We start from the raw sequence: 20,022 nt of genomic DNA, 5'->3' as shown, positions 1-20,022 counted from the left end.
CAACCATTGAATAATGGATTATCCTCTTCACAAATTTTTTAATGATGTTTACTGCCTTATAGATGTGTTGCTACTGTAACTGTAAAGCAGTTGGTTCTTTGGACAGCTAGGGCTTAATAAATACTCATAGGTGTTGCAATGAAATGGAGTTTTGCTGGAGTTGTGAAAGTATCCTTGTAGGCAAATTCCACACCTCAGAAATTGAGGTTGTCCCTTCAGAGCAGTAAAAATGCTTGTGGGTTCTTTCGTCCTTTTGTTTGAATATGTGATGGTATTTCTTTTTTTATTATTCTCTTGACAGAAATGATACAACATCTTCATCAACAGTTAGCCAAGCGTGAGCACAGGTATGTGACCAACCTGAAACTGTTTCACAAACTGCAGATGGACTACTATAATCTCCTTGGAGTCACTGCAGAGCTGGTGGATTCTTTGGCAGCCACAGTCACTGGAAAGATGGTAAGAGATGAACCCACTTGCTTCCACAACCTCCCAGAAAATGGAAACCAAAGGGTGAATTAAGCTTCGTAGTTATGAGCATTTCTGTTAGAGTTGTTGCTCTTTACTAATGAAACACAGCACTTGGGATGAGCAGTTCTCCCATTGCCCTGGTGAAGGAGGATAAAGGAAGTGAAAAAAGTGGGTTGATTGTGCTGGCTCAAAAATCTTGAAAAAATTATCAACATCTCACAAGACATCTCAGATCTCTAGTGAGAGTCCTCTTTTGAGCTTTGGCATCAGCAGTGATTAGAGGGCATTTCAGTGATTACTGAGTGTAGTCCATCCCATCAACAATTGTGTATTTAGAACTTCAGTCAGGTCTGTTTTAAATTCCACGGTAGTGGAAACAATCTTCTTATCCAAAATTTTGGTGAGGAAAAGCTTTCCTCTCTGTTCTGCTAAACTGGACTTGTTAATTTAATTGATAAAGGAAACAGGGAGATAGGAGTGAATGAGTTATTAATCATGTGAAATGGGCCAAGTGTGTATGACTGGAGAAGGTACAACTTTCTTAGGAGTATTTTTTATATGAAGTTGATTGTCTTTTTCATATGATGTGCTGTCTCCTCTGGGAGCATAAGTTCTGTGTAACCTGAAGGCAGTTCTTATGGCAGATGTTGGTGGCCTCTAGGAGCTTTTAAAGGAGCTGTGAATTGTTAGCAGGGAGAATGACGTGGCATTTCGTGTGCTGCCTGGTGAAAAGTCAATATGTACCTTCCTCCTGTCATCAGCATGATCACCTTATGATTTGTTACTCTGCATCTGGGATCACTGCTGCTATTACTGCAGGGAAGAAGTTGCCTGTGAGGGTGGATTATACTTTACAGCAGATTAGGGAAGGTATCTGCACAGCAATAAAATCACAGTCATTCATTTGCTGCCTCCCATTTCACACCTCTGTACTCTTCAGGCGATATCCAGTTACCCTCTGTGGTTGGGAATGGGGTATCGGTTTTCTTCTGTTGCAGATGTTGTTCAGTTCCCTTTGTGAGCCTTGTGGGGGGCACTTGTTTGATGCTTCCCAAGTGTGTCCAGCTGAGGGTGCTCTTCTGTTGTAGATCCTGGATTCTGTCATTTCTGAATCCAAAGTGGAGTTGGGTACTGAATAAAGTGATATTGAAGTGACAGTGTTCTGAATTTGAAGGGGTTCCTTGTCCTGCTGAAGGTCTAGGAATATAAGAACTGTCCCCAGTTGCATTTCTATAATCTCAGTCCTCTCATCTCTCTTCTGGGGAAGGTAGTAACTCTCCTGAAATTAAGCTGTTCTGTTGTGGTGTAGATTTCCCAAAAGCTAAACCCTCTGAGGGGTTTTGCATTGAAAAACAAAGTGCTGTACTGTGTAATTCATTTTTATTCTCTCTGCTGTACAAGACAGTTGTGTAAGTTCAGCTCTTCAGGTAAACAGCACGTCAGCATTGTTTCAAGCTCAAAACTGCTTTATTTTTAAATTTGATTTAAAACTTTTTGATTCACAAAAATCTATGCAAGTGGAGATGTGACAAAATCTGGTTTTCTCCTAAACTCTTAAAGTGTGTAGCACTACTTTTGTGAGTAGCATAATAATTCCCAGATAAAGAGAATTTACAGTTTTTAAAATTTCTGTACAGAATGGTAGTTGCAATATATACCTTGTGCTTGTGTCAGTCAGCCTCGGGTGTGTGATTTCTTACTCTAAAAAAACCAAAAGAACAGCCTTTAATGTAGAAACATTTGTCTTGGTAGAAAGTGTAAGTTGTATGTAATCCTGTTCTCACTTTGTTTCCTAATTTTCAGATTACACCAGAGTATCTTCAAAGTGTTTGTGCTTGCTTGTTTAGTAATCATTTGAAACAAACTGTAGACCACAACATTGACTTCACAAGGCCTGGAACTGTAAGTATAAATGTTTGGAATTTTTACAGTAACTATCTTAAAAGCCAATACTACTTAAGGTGTATATAGAACAATAAATGTTCTGTAATGGGAAAGACAAAACAAAATATATTCGAGCTTGTGTAAGAATATGGCAATACATTGTTTCATTGATCTCAGATGGTAGTCAATGACCTGGTTATGTAGTTACAGCTGTGTAAGTACAGTTAATTCTGTTATTGTGAGGACAGTAAGATTGGTATCTGTTAAAATGCTAACAAAATGCTTTAAAAAACCCCAAACCAAATGCTAAAACTAATGTTCTGAGTGTGATTTGATGGCATATCCGTTCCTTTCTGTTGCTCCTATAACTCTACAGAGAATTGGCTTAGCCAGCTAAAGGAGATGCATCACACAGGATCATGAGAACAAATGTGGAAAAGAGGAGGTAGAGCCAGTTTTAGATGAGCAGTTAGCTGATACACCTAAGCTACCTTACTGATTTATGTGAGGTCTTTTAACATCTTAAGAAACTTTGATCCTATTGATAAGTAGCTCAGGATCCCTAGGGTTGGTTTTTGCCTACTTGACCGTTCTCTTTGGTTTCTTTTCAGATGACTGCAGTACATCTTGCTCATTTATATTCTGCTCAATCTCTTCTGGCTAAGTGGGGAGAGAGTTTTGGGGTTATTCTTCAGCAGCAGAGCCAGCTTAGGATTGTTTCTGGTATCTGTGAAACTAATCCTGTGAGATTTTAAATGACATAATGATAGTGTAAGAGCTAAGTTCAGTGGTACAGCTTCTTTTAATATCTTGCTTGTTCAAGTTTTTCAAATAAGCATTAATCATAAAATTACATCAAAATGTTTTACTAAGAAAATATTGTGTACCACTGTTTTACAAAGACAAGCCAAAATCATGAAGTGTGCTTATTGTTTTTGCCATGGCAAGCATTCATGTGTACTTAACTTTGTAGCAAGGGAACTTAGTGAAGTGTCAAAGGAAAGCGCATAAGAAAATAAAATTCCTACTCCTTATTCTAGCCAAGATTTTTAATAACAAGGATGCTATGGGTACATTTTGTTCCTCTTGAAAATTTGCTACAGAAAGATAAGGAGATAATACAAATGCTTCCTTTTCTTTTCTGTGTGGTAATACTTTCAGAGATAAGTATTATTTCTCATTGCTCTTCAAGCTGTTTTAAATGCCCTCATTTTCCTGTTAATGATCAGAACTCTTTTCTCTGACCTGCCCTGAGTTTAGAAGATGCACTGTTATGCAGCCTGCAAAAGCTGCTATTTCAGGGTTTCAGGAAGAAACCAGGGTCTGTTTGTCTGCTACCTCAATATTAGGTGCTGGCTGCTGCTCCACTCTCCTCAGATTTACATCATGTCCATAGCTTATGTCAGCTTCTATCCAGTAATGTCCCTCCTCCCATCCGTCATTCTACTAACCAACAACTTTCAGAGATCTTTCCTCTTTCCTTGCCAGTGGCTTTTTGAGACAATGCTTTAGGTACCCCAGCAGTCTTCTGTATTTTTGCCTTCTGATGTTGAGGTTGTGTGTTTCTCATTCCCTGTACCGAGATCGTCCATTTTGTACAGCCCTGTGCCCTCTTCTCTCTCTTCCTGCTCTCCACATCAAGACTTCTCTTTTTCTCCTGTGCTTTCAAGGTGCTCCATTTGCCCAGGGTTTTGCTCATTATTTCTATTCTTCTTTTCATACATTGATCCTCCAGTCTCTTGAACTCTTTTAGGAAAGGGACAGAGGGAAGGGTGTCGTCCTTATGCAAGGTTCTGATTTCTGCTTCCTTAGAAGTGTCTCTAAAAGCATTTCTGCTCCAAAAGTGCCTTTGACACTATGCTTATGGCACCTTGGCCACTTTGACACAGTCTCCAGCTATGCAGATAAGTTAGAGAAAGAGGATATTCTGCTGGTGGCTTTTTTTCCCCCTGCTGGAAGTAAATTTTTGTCTCCCTTAACTAGGTTAACCTGAGTACAGCTGTGTTCTCCTGGCACAGTTGTGTCTATTTTTATACTAGGCTTTGCTGGCAGAACTCTTTCTGTATGGCTTTGTGGCTCATCCACACTATTTGAGGTAGTTGCTGTGACAGCCAAGCCTAGTGAAGGATCAGTTCAGTTGTGGCCCTGAGACTGTTTAGGTTAAGGGTTTCTAGAGTGGCTTAGATCACAACTTGAGACTGAGGTTCTATCAGCTATTGTTGAACTCTCATGTGGTTCCTATAAGCAGATCCACACAGGCAGTAGCCAAGTTTTGGAGGACTAATCACAGTCTTTACATATAGACATTAACTGTATCATAATCAGGTTTCCTCATCTTATCCTTTTGTCTCCTCGTGATTGATCATATTTTCTTGTTTATTTCCCATGTAAAGAGTTCTAGTTTTATAGATGAATAGCAAACATGTAGAAACACAAATAAATGTTAGAAGAAAAAATAGGTTTTTGTGTTATGAAAAGAAAAATGAGATTTCTTTCTCATCCCAGAATATTTCTAACCACTCTCTGGCTTTCTTGATGCAGGAAGCCAGATTAAATGAACTAAAATTCTGTTTGCCACTAGGCCACTGAGGCATGCCATTACTTTTTCTTCAAGGATTCAAGTATTTCATTGTTATACACTCAGATGTTATTGTTCTACCCTTAAGTGGTTTCAGGTTTTTGCATAAGTTTTGGAATAAAGCTGGAGGCACCGTGACCCAGACTAAGTAGTAGCACGAGTTCACAGCATCTGTCCTGGATTTGTGTTGGAAGGTTCCTTCACTCTTTGCCCATAACTACTTAGAGGCACTAGAGTGTGGTCTTTCCAGTTGCTCCATTTCACAAACCTCCTCCTGCTGTAAGGGGCAGCCAGCTGCATAATTGCAGAGGGGAGAGGCTAGCAGAGGGGCAGCTACTTTATTAATCCTTACCTTACCATCATCTTACCTCATTCTGTAGGCAAGATTAGTGAGATACTTTAGAAAAACAGCTATTGTCTAAAAGGTTTTATCAGGCATTAATATGATTGTTTGGGTTTCTTTCCCTCATTTCATCTTGACTGTTCAGGATGATCCTATCTCACTGACATCACCAATGTCAGGACAAGACTCTGAAATAAATTGGTTCTGCTGGATCAATATCTCTAAATAGATGTGCAGAAAAAGAAATAATTAGCAAGGAAATTTCTCTTTTTTTGCTGTACTGTCATGGCAGCCTTAAATTTCCACCAGTGTTATTTAGGGTAAGAGTGGACGTGCATTACGTAGTTTGGAAAGAGGAGGTGCTTGAGTTCACAGCCAGTTGTACTGATGCAGCTCAGGGGGCAATCCAGGTTTTGAATCAGGTTCTGAGAGCAGAAAATGCTAAAACTGCATAATTCTCTGAGATCTGTACTTGAGCTTTAGAGTATATTTTGTTAAATCAGCTGCGCTGGTAGTTTCTAACTACATTGGGCGGGAGGATTATATGAGTACTGTAACCAAAATGAAGTATTGTCCAAGGAAATTAAGGGGTATATCCTTGGATTATATCTTTACTAGCATTATTTGTATGCAAAGTTGAGTTTGTTGCCAGAACACTGTGCTTAACTTTTAATGTTGGGGAAAGTTATATTGTGTAATAGAAAACTGTGAGGTGTCAGGCTTTGAAATTACAGTAAAGGTGACCTGTATCAGTTTTTGTTAATGTGCAAACATTAGCTTCCTGGCCTGCCCCCCACCATGGCTGAAGGCCTGTCCTTTCAAACTGGAAGAAATTTGTATCAGGAGAACAAATCCCAGAGACAGGTCTTACTGAGCTGCCTTTAAGACCTGAGGCAATGATGGCCAGAAGAGTTTTCTGTTGTAATTGTACCCTGAAATCTTACTTAGCAAGGGATTCTGGTGTCAGCTTTGTGTTCTTTGGTGAGCTGGATTGGATCTCATTCTTCTGCAGAGCAACTCCATGTCTCTTGCCAGCTCTGTGACCTCCTGGGTCAGCTTGTGAGCCTGATGTACAATCTATTAACAGGATGCATCTGCTGCCTGCAGTGGGAGAGAGGCCACACTACTGTGTTACAGTTGGGAGACGTTTCCAAGGCCTCTCTGAAGCCTTGTTTTACCATAAGGTTTTTCTCTTAGCTGCAATTGAATGTTATCGCCACCTTCTGTCATATCATTTGACATATGTGGTCCTGAATTGGGAGATAAGAAACCTGAGAGAATTGTCAGAGCAAAAGGTGTGGATTTAAGAACAGAAGGTCAGAGAAGCAGGTCTGACAAGCTGAGGAAACATTTATTTGAAGATTTAATCAATTCCTGACTTTCTAGTGTTCCTTTGGATAGGAACTGATGTGGGTAATAGTAAATTTGAAAAGTATAGTTTCAAGTACAGTAATCTATTACAGGACTATCACTTATATTTTTAACACTCTTGAGATAGTGAAGTTTTACCTTTTTTTTTTTTTTTTAACTATTTTCCTTTACCAGACTTGATTTGTCTGGTGGATAAGAAGCAGGGGTTGTCGTTTTCGATGTCTACAATTTTCTGTTTAGTACACATCATGAAGCCAAGAGGATTCTGGCTTTTTGTCACACACACAGTACATTCACACTCCATCAAAAGCATCACAGGCTCAAATCTGAAACCCACCAATAGGTTTTTTGGATTGAAGTAATGTGTACACTTTCCTGGAATATTTTGGATTAGGGATAAGGAAATAAGGTTCTCTAAGTTTTGTACTAGAGGCAAAACAGGAACTGCTTCTTCAGATGTGTAGTTTCTGTCAATAGTAGAGATGGGTGTTCACCACTGGAGAATCTTTCTGTGACCTGAAAGCTGTAAAGTTGTTTGCATGTATTGCACCTGTGTCATGGAATAGAATAAATGCCCATTATGTTTTTGATGCTATTCAGTCTGATTATATTTACCTGTAGCTACAATTAGGTGAATTAATGTCCCATGCAAGTTTTGGGTCTCTTTTGATACCACTCTTGAAGCTGTGGAAGTGTAGTAGGATGGGTTTTTTAAGTTCTGTCACTGTACAAAATTACCAGTTCCTCTGTAAGGTTAATCATTCACTTACAAACTGTGAACAAGAAAGAATTTTTTTGGGGGGGATTGGGAGGGATAGCTGTAAATACTACTATGGGCTCCTATCTTTCTTGTACTCTTTGCTTTTTTCCTCAAGCATGGTTTTTACTGCATCTACCCTAAGTGAGTTTTCTTTGGATGACATAATCAGTTTTCTGCATCTCTGTCCATGAGTTTATTTTCATATGTTCCCATTTATGTGTGGAAGAGAAGAAACAAGCCTACCTCTTCTTATAAGCAAGGAGAAGTTCATTTTTTCCTGCTGATACAGTATATAATGCCCCTTTCACAAGCTGCTGCAAGATTTTTTTGTTTACATGAACTCTTTAAGAGTAAGGTGTTGCCTTCAGTAGGGACTTCCACAAACTTTTCCTGTTACTGTCCTGAAATCATAGAATAGCCCAGTTTGGAAGGGACTCTGAAAGATTGTCTTGTCCAACCTTTTGTGAATTCTTTAATGTTAAAGCTTTACTTTAATGGCATCTTTTATCTTGATGCCTTTGTCTATTTTCACTGGCTCAGGTCATGCATGTGTTGAAATGTCTCTCATCATGATGCAGTTCATCTTCTGGTGTCTTTTGTTCCCTTATTGGTCTCTATCATTGTCATCCTTGGTGTTTAATTTTAAATTGCCTTTGCCAGGAACTGTCTGTATGCGTGTATAGCATCATGAATGTTAAAGTAATCGCTCACATCAGGGAATTCTAAGTGTCATGGTAATAAAAAAAAGAATGTCAGATTTTTCAAATTGGTTAAAGAATAAAAGGAACTTTATTTTCTGCTCATAGTGAAGAGTGGCAAGTTTCTTATGTCTTCTGTGTAAGGCTGTATATGTCTATTAAAGAGCAGCCTGCTAAATACGGTGTTCATGTGCTTATTCATCTGTACAAATATGTCCTCTAAAATAAGTGCTGGCAGGTTTGCACAAAAAGATTGGAAGCAGAATAATTAATGTTGGTCTTATTTCATTGTGTTGAACTGTGTACTTTTATTTTTAATTAAGACCGTTCTTTTTAGATACAAAGCTGTTCTAAGTATTTTAGTCTAATTAAGGAGAACGTGGCATATTTTGTACTAAATTACTCAAACCATGAATTAGTACCATTCTTTATTTTAGTAACTGCATCCTAGGTTTCCTTTCAGAGAATTTCTTAGTTTATCCACGAAACCTTTTGGGATGAAGAATTGGTAACACTGCTGAAACACCTTAAATTGTCTCTCTCAGTCTTTGTTATGTGCTGATCAGAAACTCCAGTCAAAATGGGTGTGGAGAGTAGTGGCTGGTGCCTTCTCAGAAGCTGAGGTCTTCTGGTCCAGGCCATGTTCAGAGTTATCTCTCTTGGCTGCCTCAGTGGAGTGAGCAGTACAGGTCATTCCTGTACATTTGTCAGTGCTTTGTGTGTGGCTGTTCTGACACTGACAGTGTGGAACAATGTGCAGACTAGGTGTGTTTGCCAGGTGTTGAGAGGAGAACTTCCAAATACATCACAAGAGAGACGCAGCAATTTCAGTTCTAAGACATGCAAGTATGAGGATTGAGAGAACATGTTTATGCTTTTCTTTTCAAAGCTAATAGTCTGTTACTATTTAGCTAATTTCTTGGTTGCTTTTTTAGAACTGTGCATTTCTCTGTGATTTATTTCTGTTAACTTATTTTTTTTAATCTTCTTTATTTTAATGTGTGCCTGTTTGCCTATTAAAGGGATATTACTCTATGAGCCCTTGTGATGACGGATATGTAAGTGTCTATCTTTATTTCCTTTCACATTGCCTGCTCAGTCTATCACAGTCTGTATTTCTCTTTATTTCACAATGTGCAGCAATTTTCCCTGCATTTTAACTTGTCATGACATTAACTGTGTGGTTTATGAAGAGCCAGAAAATGTGCAGGGCTTGGAAATTCTGCATGGGGAATGGAACATTCTGGGTAACCTTATGGCTTTGTTATGCACATAACATGGCATGTCAACATACGAGCAGCTTTATCCACAACTTTTACATGAAACACAGCTTCTTACAGCATGCAGAAAGCAATTGTTTCTTCCATGGGATCATCTGTATATAATACACATTCTCTCTGAAGTGTGCCAAAACCAGCTGACCCCACAACACCTTTGACAAAGCAGATAAATACTATTGCTCAAGATAATTCAGCAAGTTGAGTCGTGCTCTTCAGAGGGATTTTGTAGTCTACATATTCGTATTTTTTGTTCCTGAAGTCAAACTTCCTTTCAGTAGTCAAAGATATGAAATTTTTTCACACAGATAAAATGATCCTCTTTCACTGGAAACACAAAATTATATTCTCTGTACTGCCTGTGACTTCTGTAACCCAGATGGAAGTTTCTATTCTGGCAATACTACAAGTACACCATAAGTATCTAATTTTGCCCATAGTCAGTGCATTCTTTGTGAAGAAGGGAAATGAATCTACTTCTAAGTAACTCAGTATGCAATCAATTCATAAAAGTGATTGACACCAATTCTGAAAAATGCCAGTCAATTTTAAATAATACATATTTATATTTTTATCATTTTCTTTAGGTAAAACAAGATTTTGCCTTTCAAGAAAAACTGCCTAAATGCCAGACATATGTATCACCTGGAATTAAACCCTTATGGGCATTCAACTTTCCTCTTAAAAAAAATTATTTTGAGAAATAGTCTTAGATGTATTGAATACAATGGACTATTCCTTACATACTTATTTTTATCTTGAAGTAGAGAACGCTACCTACATCCACCCTTGGTGAAAGATCACGTGTATCAATCAACCTATTCCCATTGGGGACATGAATTTCATAATGGACAGTTTTGCTTGATAGTAAGCATTTTATTTCTTCATATAATCCTCTGTTTTGAGATTGAGAAAGGTTGATGACAGATGAGCAAGTACGAATCACATTATTTTTGTTAAAGAAAAGCTTTTTCCTTACACAGGTATAAAGTATAAAGCATAGCATAGTATATAGTATAAATCATTAGTTAAATGTAACTTTATACAATGCAGAATGTAATAGTTTACTGTGCAGACTTGTTTATAAAATTTTTGTAGAGCTGTCTGACTCTGATTCTGAGGTATTTGTTGAATACATGGGTAGCTTTCAGCGCCCCTCACTGTTTATATATAAACAGTATTTTATACTTCTTTCTGACATTTGTGTTGTCATTACATTATCACACAGTATTACTGTGTGACTTTTTAATGTACACATCAGATGTCTTAGAGAACCTGTTTTATATGGCAAGTGGGAAGTTTTCATAACAGCGTATCACTAGTATAAGCAGGAAAAAAAATTAATTAAAACCATTCGCAGATCTTCTTATGAAATAATACTTTGCATAGTCCCAGTAGACCTGCCAGGTTACACAAGCTCAGGGTCTAATCCCTCACAGGCTGCGTGGAGCAGTCTTCTTGTTATTAGTGTGTAACAAATGAACTCAGCATAGATTTGTGAGTTCTAATAATTTGCAGAAATCTGCTCAAATTTTGGTTTTATTCTTCACATATTCATCACATACTTTTGATTATTAATGCTAAATCTGCACTGAATTTACACTGAATTCTTACAGCACATTTTCAGAGTGGGAACTGAGGACAGAATCTGGCTTTCAGCTTTGCCTTCAGCATATTATGAATATATACATCAAACAGCAAAGGGGATATGGCTTGAATATAGAGCTGCAGTATTTGATAAAATCAGTTGTGGTTTTGGCTTGCACATGAAGTGCATCTGCTTTCTTTTATAAATACCGATTTCTTTTTTTTCCCTTTGAACTTCTTTGGTTTATTCCATCCTGTTCATATTCCTGCCTGTCTTTGTTTAAAAATAAAGGGATGGCATCTGTAGTTAATGTGCATTGTGACAGAATTATTTTACTTAATGTAATGTGGCACCTGGTTTGGCTTTGGCATGAACCAACACAAACGTAAGTCATACCCCATGATCCTACCAGAATGAGTTATGCTTGGGCTGTTTTTTTCTGGTGTTTCTCTTTCTTTCCGTAAGACACTGAGCTTCTGCATGTCTTTCAGTTATGACAAACCATCCTCTAAAAGATAGGTTTTACATGAAATGTACTTTTTCAAGATGAAGTCTATGAGCATTGAGACACAGGAACATGTTTGCCCCAGGTTCTTCACACTTGATCTTTCATTGGCAACCTAAGGTACTCAAAAGGCAATCTACTGTTATCCAAAAGGTTAAAATAATGATTAACCTGTTCCAGGAAAAACTGGGGGAAGAGTTTGGAAGAAAATGCTGAGGAAATAAATCTTGTAATCGAAGAAAAATTAGTAGAAGAGGAGCTACTAAATAATATCTATTTATTGTGATTATGCAATAAGTATTTAATTGCTTAATAGCGCATTAATAACTTTTAGCTCTTGCACTCTGCCATTCATTGGTAGATCTCAAAAGCCAGCTTGTTCAAGAGATTGATGCCTGTATCTGCTTTTCCGATGACAAAAATTGAGGCCCGGAGATGAAATGACATGTTTGGATTCTGTTTGCAGTTGGTGGCTGAATCAGGACTAGAAGTGTATCTCCTGAGCCAATGCTGACTTGGCGTGCCACAGATATCAACTAGCTTACTTATGACTAATTGCAATAATGTACATGGAAAGGAAGAAATGAAACCTCTGCCAATAACATGGTTGTGTTCTTTCTGCTTATCAGTGATACTGACTAATCAAATTGAGAAATTACATTGCAGTGAAGAACGAATGAGCCCTGCATTTCTGTTTAGCCTTGACAATTGAACTGGATGTAATATGAACTTTATCCTTATTGCTTTTCCAGAAACATCAGAAGCTTGAAAAAACTTTTTCCTGTGCAGGTTCTAGACTGACAAACTGGCTCTGATCAGCAAAGTGACCAGAAATCTTTCCAGCTCAGTGGTTCTGTCCTCAGAGCCCCACTGCAGGGCCTGCCCCACTGCAGGTGCACTTTTTGGTGTAGGAAGAGTACAGAAGGAAACCATACTAAATACCTTGCTGTGCTCCATCTGCTGGCTTAAAAAGTAATTTGGGAATTAATAGGACCTTGTCCTGTTTGATCTGAACGTTTTTTCAGTTGAAGTTCCTGTAGTTTGAAATTTTATAAAAACTTGCAAAATCCTACACTTGTTTTATTTGTGTAGAAGAACGATATGTGTGTCTTAACCAGTTATCCTCTGGATAGATTTTGGTTGGAGCGTGTTTCTTTCTAAGACAGCAAAGAGATGTGTAAAAGACTTTGTTGAGAAACAGAGAATCTTTATATACATCTATATAGCCCTAGTGCCCTGCTCTGTTTCTTTTCTCACTGTTGTTCCGTGTTTGGCCTTCTATCCCCATGGGCTCTGTAATTTTTTTTGCATTCAAGTGCTATAGTCACTTTCTTCCATTTCCTCTAATGGAGAAAGGAGTAAGGTGCTGACAGAGGAAATGAAAGTGATCTGTGGTTTCATTTCACTTGCATCTACAAGGTTTTAGGTTTTGAGTGGGAAAACAGTTTTGTTTAAACAAAATTAGCTCCTTATACTTACCAAAATGCTAAGGAAAATGAACAAGTGCAAAACAGTCTAGGGGCAGAGATTATACTTAAAAAGACTTTTGTATTGTGTAAGAAAAACTATGATGTGAGAACTGCTGGTCCAGACGGGTTACTTTTGAGGTATATGACCTGTTAATTGCTTATTGTGTACAAGTTATTCATTGACATAATATAAAATGCTTTCCAATGTGCTCATAAGCTTATTTCACATCTAAGAGAGCAGTTCCTTGTATTACAAGGATACCCATGACGTTGTGTTTCCAAGAATATGTCAGTTGGCGTAATTCAATATTCTCTATGGTATTTAATGCTTTTTGTCTCCTAAATCCCACAGTTTTAAGTCTGACAATAGGCATTGATTATATAGTTCCCAGTGAAAGAGCCTCGGTTAGGAGAGAAGACCAGTTTTACAGGCATAAGTGGTAATGAGAGATTTTTAGCAGAGATCAGCACAAAGAGATGACATTGAATATTCTGCAAATACAGCATGTAGTTGACATCAGAATGCATGACATGAAGCACTCTTATGCCAGAATTGTTGCTTCTTTGCTTACCTACAATTAAGTCTAGCAAAAAATAGTTACTGAGGCAGACAACTTTTATGTGGAACTTTTATATGGCATTGGTGTTCCTTGTTGCACAGTGGTGCCTGTACAGGCACTGTGTCACCCTGCATCAGAGAAGAAATGTCTAGGATTTAATTACAATATCCGAGGCAGAACCACGAAGAAATGGCATGCTATTTCATGGTTTTATCCATACCAGAATACGTAGTCCTGTCTTTACATATTAATAATTATAGATAGGGGTATATTTTGGTAGCAGCAGGCACTTGATAACATTAGTGTTGAAACAAAGAATTAGAATAAATTTATATGCAGGAATGCATGCTGGGTCTCCAATGAAATATTATTGCAATTTTAAAGGTATGAAAATTTATGAAGTCAATGAATGTGCTTAGCAAATTCTTCATCTTCCTCAGTAGGCTTCAGATAGTAGTTTCTATATAATTTTTTATTATTATTTTTTTTAATGCTTCAAGTACAGGTAATTTGTGGAGTGAGGATAATAATGTGAGTGAGGATAATACAGCCAGATCATAACAAAAAGAGATTTTTACCTGTGAAACACTTTAAGGGAAAAGAAAGATAAACCATGTAGTGCTCTTTCTTTAGTTGTGTTTCTGGTGTACAGCACATGTTTTGAGAGGAAAAGAACTGCAGAACCTTAGTGAAATGAGGTCACTTTGGAGCTAATTAGTAACATTATGTGAAATTTGGACTCATATGCTATAATTTCCTTTTTTCTCTGTTTTGTGATCCAGGCTTCCACACTGTTAAGAGCATCTTTAGCATCTGTGTAAGTATTTGTTGCTGAGCTTCATTTCTGCCTATAGAGGAGGGGTTTGTAAACTAAAGTACACACTGCCAGTTTTCCACAAATGGGACTCACTCCTCCTCTGTGCTTCCTCCGACCTCAGTGAACATTAATGCAAATATTTTGTGATCTGTGTTCTTCTGCTGAGCAGCTTCAGTAATGTTCTAATTTCAGCAGAATGTTGTTAATCCAATAAATCTGTCATTCCACACCTGTGAGGTTGTTGCTGTATTTTTAGTGTTCCCACATATTTCAGTCCTGTTGTTGTAATTGGTTTGATTCTCACAAATCCAGGAAAAGGGGAAATCACTAATAATGGATTTTTGGATGCCTTGACTTTAATTTTTTTGTGTCTTGACTATGTTAAGAGCCATGAACTGCTACCCTCATGCCCTTGTGGTCCAGTAGGGGAAGGGAAAAAAAAAAAGATGTTACTGTACTGTTTTGTGCCAGTAAAAATCTCACATCATCAGCTCGCTGGTTGTCAGTTTACTGTCTGCAAGTTATGATGGTAAGTGAGCTGCATGCATAATTAAGAAATAACCCCAAATTTAACAGGTCTGTGGTTCTGACACTATAATGGTAATAAAAGTAATAAAAATGTGAAATTGTGGAAGTTCTTTTCCTGAAGCAGACTTCCTGTTTTGGCTCTTCTCACCTCAGTAACATCAGCTGCACTGAATGAGGAGAGTTTTGATGAATGTCTTTTCCGTTTGCATTTAGGAAGGTACAGGATGTGCCATTGTTGCCCTCTTTGGATTATGAGAAGCTGAAGAAAGATTTGATTACAGGGAGTGATCGTCTCAAGGCCCTCCTGCTGCAGGCTCTGCGCTGGGTAAGGACAGGGCTCTGGAGGCATCCAGAGCTGAGATCCATTTTGCAAGCAAGACAGTTGTTCTGGTGATGAGTGCAACATCACAGCAACTTCTTATTGGTGAATCTTGCTCAAGCTGTTGAGATGATGAAGGTAGGCCAGGCAGGAGGTGTTTATTTGTAGTGTAGATGTGTCTTTCTCATCTGAGGAGAGACAGATTCCTCACATGAGGAATTCCCAGATTTCTGAGATATTCAGTGGAAATGCTTTCTGATGTGCTTTCAAATAAGTTATTGTTTTAGACGGTTCCTTTTTCCAGATGTACTTTTGGTTTACATTAATATAAATACTGCTGTATCCAAGACATACCTGACTCTAATCACCGGTTTTCCTTTATAATCAAGGTATTTAACAGGAATTTTACTACCTTTTGGTTGACTTGGGTCAATGACATTTCAGAAAAATTACAGGTGACAACAGGAAGTTACATTTTCCTGCTGAAAAGGAAACTGATGTGTTCAAAGTGACAGTCATGAAAGATGATAACAGTGGAATTCTGATCAAGTTTCAGTGTCTGTTTTCACAAAAAAAACAATCTGTTCTGACCAGAGGTACTTCTAGCCCAGTACTGTGTCTCAGATGGTTAAGAAAAGCACCACATCTGTAACTATTAGAGGGGCTGTTTTAACTTTATGGGAAGTAACTCTGTATCCCTCCTGTATGGACAATGATGACAGCTCCCAAGTTACAGTTTTGTATTGGATCACAGAGCTGAGGTCGGGTCAGTTCATTTCATCTCTTTCCCTTAGGTCACTGAGGTTGAATTACTGCTCCCCATGAAAGGAGTTTCTCAGCTACAGAGTATCAGCACTTGTAAAATGTCGCAGGGTCATCAATCCACAGTTCTGGTTTTTTGTGGTTTTTTTTACTTGTTTATTTATGTTGCTATTTATTTCAGCGTTTGACAACGTCATATCCTGGAGAACAGAGAGACACTATCATGCAAGCCTACATCAGTAATGACCTCCTAGATTGCCACAGCAACTGTCAGGTCAGCTGAAACTGAGAGTTGTCAGTTGTCTAACTTCTGTGTGATATTGTTCATTTGTGTCTGTGAAGTGCTGATCATAAAATTTCATTGCCCTCTGGAAGGGGAGGAGGAATAAAAGGTAGTAGTGCCAAAATCAGGTGATGTATTTAGCTTCTGCATCCCAGTCTTTAAACGTTGATGGCAAAGCTTTGCATTACAAGAGCTCTTAGTGTAGACACAGTTCATGTAAACTAATGGAGGTTTATCACCTCTCTGTGCTTCACTTCTGTGAGTTCAACTGAAGCCTGAGGTCCTTTATTGCTTGCTTATCAGATCCTGTGTCTCTTTTTGAGTGATTGTGTATTGTTAAATAAAGCACTCAATTCATTTCAATGATCCAAGATAAGAACTAAATTAGGACTTCAGTCCTAGTGCCTCTATGGAATGTCATTGTGCACCTGCAATAGCGTGGTCAACTGCAGTTCTGTGTATTTGAGGTGGATTGGCACCTTTCTTTAGAAAGGGGAATTGCTGGTGTGTTGACTTAAGTTGTTTCAGTCCCTGATAACCCAGTACTGCTGCTAAGAAAAGCACAACTATTTTCACTGGTTGTAGTGAGTTTTGTGTATAATTGAGTTCCCCAGGGGGTCGAGGCACTGAGTCTACTTGGTTTATTGTAGCTTCATTGTCTTTGCAACAGTCACTTGTACACTAGGAAAAGTAAAGGATTATTAAATCAAACATCAGTTTTTCTCCCTCTAAATTTCTGTAAGGGGGAAGGTATATGTAAAGCCTGAAATAAAACAAATTAGAAATAATTGCAAAATGGTGGTGATGGTAAGTTACTGAGCTGCTTCCCATGCTCTTTGTTGTCAAAGAAATGCATTCCTATTCAGGTAATATTACTGCACTTAAGTTCATCAACAAAACTAAGTTGTTTGGTTTGTGGGTTTTTTTGTCACTGATTGAACATTAATTTTAGGTACCAGCTTTAACTGAACTGTGTTGGCTCATTATAACTTCCACTCTACACCTTAGAGTTTAATAGTGTTTTAACAAACTCAGCTGAGAAGCTGTAATTTGCCTATTTTTTCATTTTCCATCTCTCCTTCAGCCCCCTGCCAATAAAAAAAAATTGTACATCATACTGACAAATCAACATGCATTCAAAGGGGATTTTTTTGTTCTGTATAAGTGTAATGAAGGTTTTAAAACATTATAGAAGATGAACTTTCGTATTTTCCTTCTTTATGGTTTATTAACATTTGCTTTGTTTTTCAGAGAAGTGTCCTCCAATTATTGTATTCTAAGAGTGAGGTTGTCAGACAGTATATGGCAAGGCTCATCAATGCTTTTGCTTCACTGATAGAAGGTAAAAGATTCACTCCAAAAAATAAGATAACATTTTCATATAATGCTGTCTTATTGATGCTTCACAAGTGCATGTCAGTGCATGTGGAAATGTAGAACCTTATTTGCACCCTTTCTCTAGGAATTCACTGTCTTTTGTTACATGCATTCAAAACAGCTTTTCAGATCTGGGAAGTTTTCATTTTGACACTGTATATTCAGGTTTTCTGACCTGTTTTAATGATTTGTGATCTGTGTAGGAACTTACTCAGATACTGCCTTTAATATAGTCTTCAGTCTCTCCATGAGAGTTAAAGAGAAAGATCCCCATTAATTAGGGGCCCTGTGGGCAGACCTGCTGCCAGGCTGTGCAGTAGTAACTACTGTGGCTCCTGCATTTTCCTGGGTCTCACCTGAATAAATCTTTGTGCATCACTGCTAACAATTCAGATGCATATATATCTAGCTTTGTATCTCTGCCTGCCCCAAATTAACTCTTGGTTTGCTGCTATTTTTGGAACTAAGTGTTGCTAGGTGCTGAAATCTCGTTTGAAGTCAGTAGGAGGAGGGCGCCTGACTTTCCTAAGCTCCTTGGACATTTTTGTTCTTTTCTCTGATTGTACAAAACTGATAGATCAGAAAGCATCTATTCAAAGTGGATTCTGTGTGGTATTGATTTGGCAAGTGTGGCCCTCTAATACCCCAAGTGTCTGGATTGAATGCAACTGGTCTGCTACACAACTTTGTACAGGTTTATTTGGATCTTGGCAAAAGATTGTGGCTTGTCAAGAGGAAACTGAGGTCAATCCTGCTTGCTTTTCCAAAGAGAGGGAGCTATTCTGTCACAGCTGCTATCTCAGCATCTGTTCTTTCATCGCTTTTTGCACCAGGTCGTACCTACCTCTCTCAGAACCCAACATTGCTGCAAATGCTGGAGGACAGACTGAAAGCTGAAGACAAGGATTCCCTTACATGGGAGAATGTTCTGGGGGCTCTGCAGAAATTCAGCCTCAGGTGATGAAAGCACAGCGTGTGGTGGTGACAGCAGGAGAGGAAATGCAGGCTAGTTAGGCTCTGTTCAGGGAGGAAAGAAGAGCACTTGATTTTCCCATAACAATCATCAGAACCCCTGATGGCTGATGAAAGCAATGTCACTTATTATGGAGGAGAACTCAGTTTTGCTGACGGAATTAACCTGACTTCCTACCAGCTGTCAAGGCTCAAGTAAATGTACATCTATCTCCTGCCACAGCCTTGTGTGCTTTGTATGTGTTCTTAACTGAAGAAAGTGAAAATCTTAATGTAGAAAGCTCTGACGATTCTACGTGGAAAAAAAGAGTTGTGTTACATTCCAAAGCATAAGGTTTTCATTATCATTTCTGCAAACATTTTTCAGGGATTTCATATTTATCCTGTTGACTCTCTTTCCTGGAGCTATCTATTCATGGGCTGTCTTGTTTCTTACTTTTGCATTGGCAGACTGACTCAAGTGCCCACCACAAAAGAAATACACAAAAGCAGTAGAGGGCATGCTCTATGTATAAATATGATCTTAGCAGTCTGTAGGAATATTGAAAATTTGGAAGTTTATTATTTTTAAAAAAGTAACAGTCTTATAGAAGGTTAGTTCCAGGTACTTGACATAAGGGAAACTTTTTTAATATGTGTTCAGATGCTCCCTTGTTTTGCTTAGTACATGCCATAAACTTGCTGCAATATCCAGCACTAAGAAACAGATGAGCTTTCAGGACCAAAGCCAGGAAAGCGCCTGCTTTGATCTTTGCAATTTAAATATAATGCCTCTTGGAAATAATATTATTAAAAACACTGTTCTTCAATAAGGCTTTTCTACCAGTATGTACTTTTTTTTTTTTTTTTTTTTTTTTTTTTAAGTGTAGAATTTCTATTGTAAGTCACAGTTGGCCACTTGACACTTTATTCAGCATAGTCTTCTAAGGCACCTACAAGTTGAGTTAAAAGAGCATGAGGTTTAAGTATCTCTAGAGAAAAGTGCAAATAGATTCAAGCAAAAAACCTCATTTGTCAAATTGACAGTACAAAAGTTCTACAGTGCTACGGCTACCTATGACAGAAGAAGTAATTAATTTGTTTTATGGACCTGTTGTGTGTAGCTGGCTTTTAAAACCAATTTTAAAAGACAATTGAAAATGCCATTTTAGCTGGAGTAAGAAGCCTTAGAAAACAATGAAGAAATTTACCTTAGCAGTTCACAGGTTTAAAAAGAACAAAATAAAACAAAAGACAAACCCACCATATCTATCCAACAATGTTTTAGTCCTCTAACCTATGGTAATCTGCATCTTCAATTTCTCTTCAGGGTCTGTTAATTCCTTAGTTTAGTGATTCTGCCAGAATGGGTAGTTTAGGGATTTTTTTTTTTGATAAGCTAGTATATTTTAAATGTGCTTGTACTGGCTATAAATGTATATGAAAGCTATTTTTGTTGTGATCTGGCATTTGTGATTTGT

General features: G+C 38.0%; 1 protein-coding gene across 1 annotated transcript in view; it reads left to right on the top strand.

Moving 5' to 3' along the window:
* Window positions 1-20,022, top strand: part of ARMC9 (armadillo repeat containing 9) — a 41,187-nt gene that overhangs the window by 10,267 nt on the left and 10,898 nt on the right. The window contains exons 8-14 of the mRNA XM_066325911.1: window positions 302-459; window positions 2,275-2,373; window positions 14,287-14,321; window positions 15,063-15,174; window positions 16,112-16,204; window positions 17,465-17,555; window positions 18,424-18,547. Of these exons, the coding sequence (XP_066182008.1) occupies window positions 302-459; window positions 2,275-2,373; window positions 14,287-14,321; window positions 15,063-15,174; window positions 16,112-16,204; window positions 17,465-17,555; window positions 18,424-18,547 (712 nt within the window). The remainder of the gene's footprint in view (window positions 1-301; window positions 460-2,274; window positions 2,374-14,286; window positions 14,322-15,062; window positions 15,175-16,111; window positions 16,205-17,464; window positions 17,556-18,423; window positions 18,548-20,022) is intronic.

The sequence above is a fragment of the Sylvia atricapilla genome, chromosome 10 (genome assembly GCF_009819655.1).
Source record: "Sylvia atricapilla isolate bSylAtr1 chromosome 10, bSylAtr1.pri, whole genome shotgun sequence".
Classification (NCBI taxonomy): Eukaryota; Metazoa; Chordata; class Aves; order Passeriformes; family Sylviidae; genus Sylvia; species Sylvia atricapilla.
Note: the sequence above shows the minus strand (reverse complement) of the source record. Positions and strands in the feature narration are given on the sequence as shown.